Source organism: Dermacentor silvarum, chromosome 1, assembly GCF_013339745.2.
Source record: "Dermacentor silvarum isolate Dsil-2018 chromosome 1, BIME_Dsil_1.4, whole genome shotgun sequence".
Classification (NCBI taxonomy): Eukaryota; Metazoa; Arthropoda; class Arachnida; order Ixodida; family Ixodidae; genus Dermacentor; species Dermacentor silvarum.
The window spans coordinates 110124285-110133230 of record NC_051154.1 but is presented as its reverse complement, the minus strand read 5'-3'; the positions used below and the strand labels follow the sequence as shown (position 1 = coordinate 110133230).

Below are 8946 nucleotides of genomic sequence, written 5' to 3'. Positions count from 1 at the left end.
GCACTGCCCCTCGACACAAGCCTCCCTGTTCACGCAGCACCCACCAGTGAATATGCACTTGACGCCGTCGCCCGCGCTGCCCACGCAAGGGAAATTGCCCGTGGCCGCCTTCTGCACTCCCAAGAGAGTCAACGGCGTTTGTACGACCAGCGACACCGCGACCTGCACTTCCCACCTGGTTCTTTGGTGCTCCTATGGTCTCCGTCGCGTCAGGTCGGCCTGTCAGAAAAACTGCTGTCTCGTTACACAGGCCCCTACCGAGTGATTCGTGCCGTGACTCCCGTCACCTACGAGATCGCCCCTGACGCCCCATCTGCTTCCCAGTCCAGTGATATCGTGCACGTTACACGACTGAAGCAGTATCACCCTCCCAGTGATGACCTTTAGACGCTCCGGGACGTCGCTTCTGCCGCCGGGGGATTATGCTACACGCGTGTGGTATTTGGTTGTTTGAACGAGGCGCGCGGGCGCCTAGACGAAGAAGACGAACTGCTCTGGGCTCTCGAGCTATCGGCTGATCTGGCCAGCGCTGCAGCTATCATTTGTAAGTATACTTGTAAATAGTCTCCTGTACTTAATCCTTCGTTCGCGTAACAATATTGGACAGAATATACTTCTTTTGCCGTTTTGCTTTACTTTTTCTTTCTCTCTGCCTTTCTTGCAATATCTCAAATGGGTCTTGTCGCTCATCAAAGCTATTACAACCAGTCATTTTTTAGTGCAGAGAATTTTGATACTTGCGTGAATGAGATTGTGAAGTCCCACGACAGCTCACTTGGTCAAATCATGGTCACATTGAGCTTGCTGTGCCACTCTCTGACGCCAAGATTACAACATTCATGAGATAGAACTTTTCCAAAGGAAATTTTCTCTTGCAAGATGTGAACATTCAATCTCCTTCGCCATGCTTCATTACATGCCGGAATTTGTGCCAAATCACCGCAAACGAACATAAAAAGGCTGTCTATGCTTAAACAATTTTACCAATAAGTTACTCCTATAACAGGAAGTGCTTGAACTGCCAGCAGGTACGAAACCGCCAGCTCCTCTTGTCAGTGAAAACATCACGGAACGTTCAGGGCACAAGAGCGTCACGGTTTCAACGGTTGTTTATTTCTTGATGAGAATATACATGCCCCAAAACACAATCATGGCGGTGAGATATAATGGCAGAGGGCCACGATCGGCGGACCTGAGCATGAGGCACGTTCAGTGATTAAAAAAATAATAATAAACAACGAACCATGAGGGGCAAAGTCGTCCGACGAGCTTTCCATAAATATAAAGAAAGATGACTTGAAGAGCCTCTCATTTCATGAAAGTAAAGGCAATAAAACCAGCAACTCTTATTGCCTCCTACATGCAAGACATGAAAAACTGGAGAGCTGATAAAGATGCATCTCTCTGAGCATTCACCGAGCGATGTGCGTACGCCGTTGTCACACAGACTAAACCGGAAGGTGGGAGTGCGCCGCACGCGAAATGTCTGGCCGCAGGGGAGCGTCGGCCCACTTCGTTGGCCTTGGTCGGCTTACCTTGGCCGCTATAGGACAACGTCACCTGTCGACAGCAAATGTAACTACCCACTTCGCCAGCGGCAGGAGCTGCAGTCTCAGCGCTTACGTTCTCTGTCGACAGGTGCCGCATGCCAGTTTGAGGCGCTCGAAACGCTGTCTCGGTGTACTCGGTCGCCAACGGCCAACGCTCCGTAACGCTGGCAAGTGCACGCTACACAAGGCACCTGACACGAGCCAGTGCGTTCGGTTAAGTCCATAGTTATATTTCACAGCAACAGCACAGCTAACCCTAGCACAGCAGTTCACAATAAACACACAAAGTTCACACACATTGAGAATAACAAGGATGTTGGTTGAGACGGCGCTGTCGTAAGTAAACACACACACTAACACCCGTTACTACTGCAGACGCTGGCTTTAAATGTCAGATGGCGCCAGCTTGACGTTTCTGTATTTCAGTGCATCTATCAATATCAGAATGTACCCATAAGAAAGAAGCGTAAACGATGTTCCGCGAGCACTCCTAACATTTATTCTCTTACTTTGAGCATTCTTGATTATTGCATTGGCCTTGGCGAATTTCGGGCCACATTTCCGTTTTTGTTTTAGGGTTTGGAGATGAAAATATGCGATATCTAATATCTACATGATATTTTGAGCGATTATTAAAAGCAGCAGAACTGTCACAAAAGACTCTGGACAAAACAACATTCGCGGCCGCAAACGTTAAGGTCAATATGTTATAATCAGTCATGAATGTAATATGTTATAATCAGTCAAAAATTTTAACTGGAGCAGCATCTTTCCGAACGGCTCTATCAGAACTGTTATAGTTAGATGATTTCTAGCAAATGCGAGGTATTTTGGCCATGGCTTTTAGTTAATGTAAATAATTATTTTATTGAAACATAATTAATGAAAAATAAGCATGCTTCAGAGTTGCAATTACAGCAGGTCCCCAGAGTCGTAATTTAAAAATTAATTAGTACATTTTGTTAATAAATAAATTTATTATATCTTGACCAAATCAAAGTAGTTCGGTGTTTAATATGACCCCTGAAAGCCTTCCCTGAAAGATTTAGTAATAGTTTGCTCCAGTAAATAAATAAAGTTATGTAATGTTGGACTGTATTGCGTTTATACAGCTGGTGCTATACTGAGTGCCATATTTTGTGACATTATTTCCTCTTTTTGCGCATATTTGTTTCCTTTGCTAATTCACAAGGAGTAGCCGGAGCCGCCATAAAGGCGCCAACCTCTCCTATTAATCATTTAAATAAAAATTGGAGGATGCTTAAGCTTCGCCTTTAAGAGAGGAACGCGATAGCGTTATCGGGCTCCGTTCGCATCACATTTTCTTTCTGAGCAGGCTTCACTGCAATGCAGAACGTGGGAAAGCCAGCATACAAATACCAAGCTTACGCTGATCCCCCTAAAGTCGGCTTCACTTTTAAACACAAATTCATTGCTGGGAAGACATTTTTACAGGAGCAATTTAAACCGTCTTATATGAAAAAGTGAAGGCACTAGGACCTTTTTTTATATTTTATTAATTGTTTGCTGTTTCCCCGAGGTGCGCCCATGTCCAAAATTTAGAACGGCTTGGTTTTCAACATTCCCCTCAATGTTGCTAGAACCAAAGTACAGCGAAACACCATCAGAATTAGAGCACGCTTAAGCTTCGCCTTTAAGAGTGGAACGCGATAGCTTCAAAGATCCCTGGCTGCTTATCAGGCTTTTTTCTCGTATATTCAAATTGCAATCCGACGCTATCATGCCTGCTGGTTTTGGTTAAGTTGCACCTTACAATTTTTCTGACGGATTTTATAGAAATGTAGTTTTTGTTCACGAATGCCTTGCGCCACGTGGAGGGCCTGTGTGGTCGGGGTGGATCGGGATGGTGTGGTTCGGCATGATTATTTCCGCCAGACGCCGATGCTTAACGACGACGCCGAAACCAATGCCGGATTTTCTGCGACATGGGGCCCTTAACGCGAGCGCGTTAAGAAATTATTTTATCCAACCTTTTAATTTTCACACATTTTCTACACGTCCCCAAAAGCAATTATTTTCATAATCTTTACGTCTACCGTAACTTTCCATACGCCCTAGGAAATTTAGAATTCCTAAGTAGTAAATACTATAGTTATAATTAGGTTATAAACAGCCTATTTGACTAACCTTGCGTAATAAGACGTAATAAGTGTAAGGAAGAAGTGCGCCGTGCAGAGTTCCGCAGCCGGATCGCCAGCGCTACTGAAGTGGGGCTCGGGCTCGACGCTGTTCCTGGGGCGCCTGGCTAAACCTGACGACGCGCCCGTCATCATGACGAAATTTCTGTAGCGCTTCTTCTTGCGTTGTAGGGGATCGAGCTAGTTGCCCGACATTCTTCTGCATACCGGGCGGCTTCGGAAACCGGTGTACCCTCTGATAAGTCGGGACGGTAAGGAAGAATAGTGTCAATGGGAAATGACGGTTCTCGGCCATATAGAAGAAAGAAGGAAGAAAAGCCCGTCGTTGCCTGGGGTGCCGTATTGTAGGCGTACGTGACATAGGGAAGGATGAGGTCCCAGTTGGTGTGGTTGGAGTTGACATACATCGAAAGCATGTCGCCAAGAGTTCGGTTAAAGCGCTCTGTCAATCCATTTGTTTGCGGGTGATATGCGGTGGTACAGTGATGAATAATGCGGAATTCAGTGAGAAGTTTTTGAATGACATCGGCGAGAAAGACGCGGCCTCGATCGCTCAGGTGTTCGCGGGGAGCGCCGTGACGTAGAACGAAGCGTTGAAGCAGGAAGGAGGCAACGTCACGAGCCGTCGCGGCTGGTAGAGCGGCCATTTCTGCATACCGCGCGAGGTGGTCTATAGCTACAATGACCCAGCGATTGCCAGCAGCTGTGTATACATATAGGTCTATTCCAACCCTGCCAAAGGGTCGCGAAGGGCACGGCAAAGGTTGCATTGGTCCAGAAGAGCGGCAAGGATCAGGCTAGCGGCGTTCACATTCTCTGCATAGGAAACAACACGCGCGCCTCTCAAACAGTCGTTTGTCTATGTCAAGGACTACGCACGCGCGGACGATGATGCGGTGCTAGGCGCTTTGGAATCCAACCTCGCTGAACTTAACGCTACAAATGACGTACACCAAATGTGGTCACAATTTAAGAATCTTGTATACTTCTGTGAAAGAAATTTTATTCCGTCTCGTAAAAAACGCACTAACAGGCATTATCCCTGTGTCACACGTGATATAATTCAACTGAAAAAATTAAGCGCAGGCGCAAAGCAGGCGTGACGCATTATCTCGACAGCCTTATCAACAGCATGCACGAAAAAGTTCGAGAAGCCAAATCCCCATTTCATGACACTACCCTTCCATCGTTTATGCACAACAATCCACATAAGTTTTGACCATACCTATCTAACGGAAAACCTTGCATAACACAAATTATTTCTTCAAACGAAAGATTCACGGATCCCGAATCCATTGCCACAGCATTTAACACCTTTTTCCAGTCTGTCTTTGCAAGGGAAGTTACAAACACTTCGATATCTCCTAACTCGTTCGAACAAGCAATGCCTAGCTTAAATATAACTCAAGAGGGTGTTTTATGTCTCTTACGAAACCTCGATGTGAAGAAATCCTCCGGTCCCGATGATATTTCAAGCGCCTTTTTGAACTCATATGCTAACGCAGTGCATTCTATTCGCATAAAATTTATGAAACATCCTTAGAAACATTAGAAATTTCACAAGACTGGCAACATGCAAAAATTATTAGAATACACAAGTCTGGCTCTAAACTCGAACTTAACAAGTATCGACCCTTCTCATTGACAAGTACGTGTTGTAAATCATTCGAACATATCATTTTTAAAGCTATTATAACTCACCTGGAAACTAACAATCTCCTTTTCAGTCAACAACGTGGCTTCCGATCAGGTCTCTCAACCACAACACAAATTGCGGAGATAACCCATCATTTATTTGATGCAATTAACAAAGGGGCTCAGATTGACGAAGTCTTCCTTGACTTCTCGAAAGCTTTTTACTTAGTTCCGCATCATGACTTAATTACAAAACTTGCAGCCTTCAGAATCGACAGCAAAATTATATAATGAATCTCCCGCTTCTTTCAACACCGAAAACAGTGCGTTGTCATAAACAACAGTGTTTCAGAATATTTAGACGTCTACTCAGGAGTACCGCAAGACTCGGTTCTAGCACCCATCTTATTCCTTCTTTACATCAATGATATACAATTTTGCATTCAATCACCCATACAGATGCGTTTTTTGCAGACGACTGTGTAGTGTACACAACTGTAAACAATCCGGATGATCAAATTAGACTTCAAAATTTTCTAACAAACATACAAGCGTGGAGCTTGAAATCAGGCATGAATCTGAACGTCAATAAAACAAAATGTATTAATGTCACCAATAAAAAAGAACCCTATAACTTCACATACAAATCGGACGGAACAGAAATCTCTATGTACGATGAGGTCAAATATTTAGGAGTCACACTGACAAGTAGTCTAAACTGGGAACCACACATTACTTCAATTTGTGAGCGAGCCCTTAGAAAATTGTCCTTCCTGAAAAGACGACTGCGTGACGCACCATCATCAGTTAAACTAAATACCTACAAAACACTTGTAAGACCAGTATTAGAATATGCAGCCATAATATGGGACCCATTTCAAAAATACTTAACTGACCAAATCAATAATATATCCAGAAATTAGCAGCACGCTTCATCTATCTACTCGGACTACTCACGATACAGTAGCTGCAGCTAGTCTAGTAAAATCAACCTTTAAGAAACCGCAGAATGATTTCTAAACTTAAATTTATATATCTTCTCCACCATGGGCATTATAAAATTCATTGCTCCCGCTACTTACAAGACCCTTCTAAGCACTCGAACAGAACTAACCCCTGTAAAACCATCCGCCAACCATTTAGTAGAGTAAATTCTCATAAATATTCGTTATTCCCGCAGGCCATACTTTATTTGAACAAATTACCGGGCACTGTAGCGAATTGCGCGACCCTTGATTCATTTGTGAAAAACATAGAGACAATCACATTTTCTGACATGTAGTAGTTCACATTCCCGACCAGTTGAGTGTTTTTTCTTTCTTTTTCACTGTTTTCCTATCTCGTTTCTTTGTAGTATAAATACTACTTCTACAGTGTTAGCATTTCTTCAATGATTGTATTTGTCTTTATTAGTTTTTATGCTTTGTACTGTTTCCATACTCATGTACCCACTCCTGCTTGGGCCCCCGGAAAGGGCCTGCAGTATCTGTAAAGAAGTAAAATAAAAAATACGATTGTAGACTACAGCGCCGTGTTTAGCATTACCAAATTTGTTTCACATGCACACCATACAGCACTAACGCACAATTATTATACCACCGTTCAAGGCCAGACGCAGGTTAAAAAAAAAGAAACTTAGAGCAGAAAGATTGTCAACTGGGCGAGTTGTTAACTTGTCATGTAAATAGGTTAATTGGAATAATTGGCAGCCTACAAATTCATCGATTTATTAACCCGATGTTTTAAATTGTTTGCATAGATAAAGGAGCACAAAAAGTAGATTTAATATATATATATATATATATATATATATATAGCTGTTTTTATTGCCATTTCATCTGTACCGATGAGCTCTACAAGAACGATGTTGCGGTCCTGAATCCACAGCGCGAAAGAGAAAGACGGACGGAATGTAAATCACACACTTCATGTTCTTCAGACTGTTCACTTAGCATGGCCCATGCACGGGCCCGAACGTGCACTGTGATATTTTCTTGCATTTATTTTGCTATAGCATTTCAAGCTCATTGATTTCATAAGCATTCTGTATTAGAGAGATGCCGTCCAGCGAAGGTGATAACTGCACTTGGTATGGTGCTGTTATAGTCGGCGGGCTATTTTGACACGGATGATGCACGGAAAATATTAAGAGGGCACACTTCCCTCTGTGGCTCAGGCAACTTCAGCCTAGTAATATGTTAAGAACCAACTGCGATTAAAGCTCCATCGATGCATAGAAAAGTTAATGAACCAGTTCCCCGCACTATGTTCTCTAGGCTAGAAATACCCTCGTCTTAAAGGGGTCAGTTGAATCAGTCACAAAGAACGACACAAACTTGATTGGATACTTCTATGGCGCAAGGATGCTTTTGTTTGCTTATTTGTTTCTTTGAGTTTGTTTGTTTTGTTTTGTTTTCCGGTTATGTCAGAGGCGAATATTACAGGTTGCCTTCATAGTGTCCAACAACTTGATTAGACACATGAGTTTAGCGATGCTAATTCGTAATGTGTTGTCGTCAGCTGAAAAGCTGTATCTGAATAACACACAGGATACCCGCGTTATGTGCTGTTACGAGAGTATTGATTAGAGCTTTAACGTATGTTGTATATACTATGACCTTAATAACTTACATGTATCATGCCGTGCGAACTTTTTTGAGTATTTATAGCAGCCTCTGTTTATCAATTGCAATCCTGCGTAACAACATAAAATGTACTTTCACAGAGGAATGACCAGGTATGGCTTTAAGACAACAGGTAGTATGATGACACTGCAGAGCTATTTGGTGTGCAAATAAACGGTGTCATACCCATCTTTTTCTAACAACGTAGATCAGTGGCGGTTACCTTACAGTGTGCTGAGAAATGGCGACCAGAAAGCTTGATCGAGTAGAGGGAAGTGAAATGTGAAACAAAAAATTTGCTACTGGAACTCAATTCTCACAACCGTTGTTTCTGTGATTTAGAATTTTGATAGGTCTGAGTGGTTTCTGTCGTGTTAGTAAAGGCAAAGTCTGAATATTTATTCAGATGTTAAGCTGCTGCGCATTCCGTTTCTGAAAAGTAGGACGCCGTAGTTACTACGCTTCATAAATACTACGCAAAATGCAGGAACATGCGGTCGTAGCATGTGTAGCAAACACATGCTACGACCGCAGGCGTAGCAAACAAATGTTTCACAAGCGGCTGTTGTCAGCAATGGATATAACCGCTTCCAGGTGCTTTTGGTCGCTGCCTATCCACGTAGGAACCATTTCGGCCGGAGCGCCGTTGTGTGCTGCGCCGTTCACCGGCGCTACTTTGCGTTCGTTGAGATCCTTGTGTTGTAGGCTGGAGGGCATCAGGACCTGCTTTTCCAGTCGACCTACCGGAGCTTCACAGGCTACGAACACGAAGAAGCTGAGCATGCCGCTCAGCACGAAGACTCCAAGCGACAGCAGCACCTGCGCAGTATGCGACCCGTTTGATATCATTTTCCTGAATAGCTGGATCTATACTTTGGTTAATATTGTATGACAACAGAAACGTACTGGTGCAAAATACGTGCAAGATAGCCAAACCTAAGAAGCAGGAGGGAATTGATTAGCAAGTAGACCACTGTT

At 43.4% G+C, this 8946-nt stretch overlaps 1 protein-coding gene across 1 annotated transcript in view; it reads right to left on the bottom strand.

Annotated features, from left to right (window-relative positions):
- Positions 1–1091: 1091 nt before the first annotated feature.
- LOC119434856 (nose resistant to fluoxetine protein 6) overlaps positions 1092–8946 on the bottom strand; it is a 48070-nt gene continuing 40215 nt past the window's right edge. Inside the window, exon 15 of the mRNA XM_037701907.2 lies at positions 1092–8787. Within this exon, the coding sequence (XP_037557835.1) occupies positions 8521–8787 (267 nt within the window). The 3' untranslated portion in view covers positions 1092–8520. The remainder of the gene's footprint in view (positions 8788–8946) is intronic.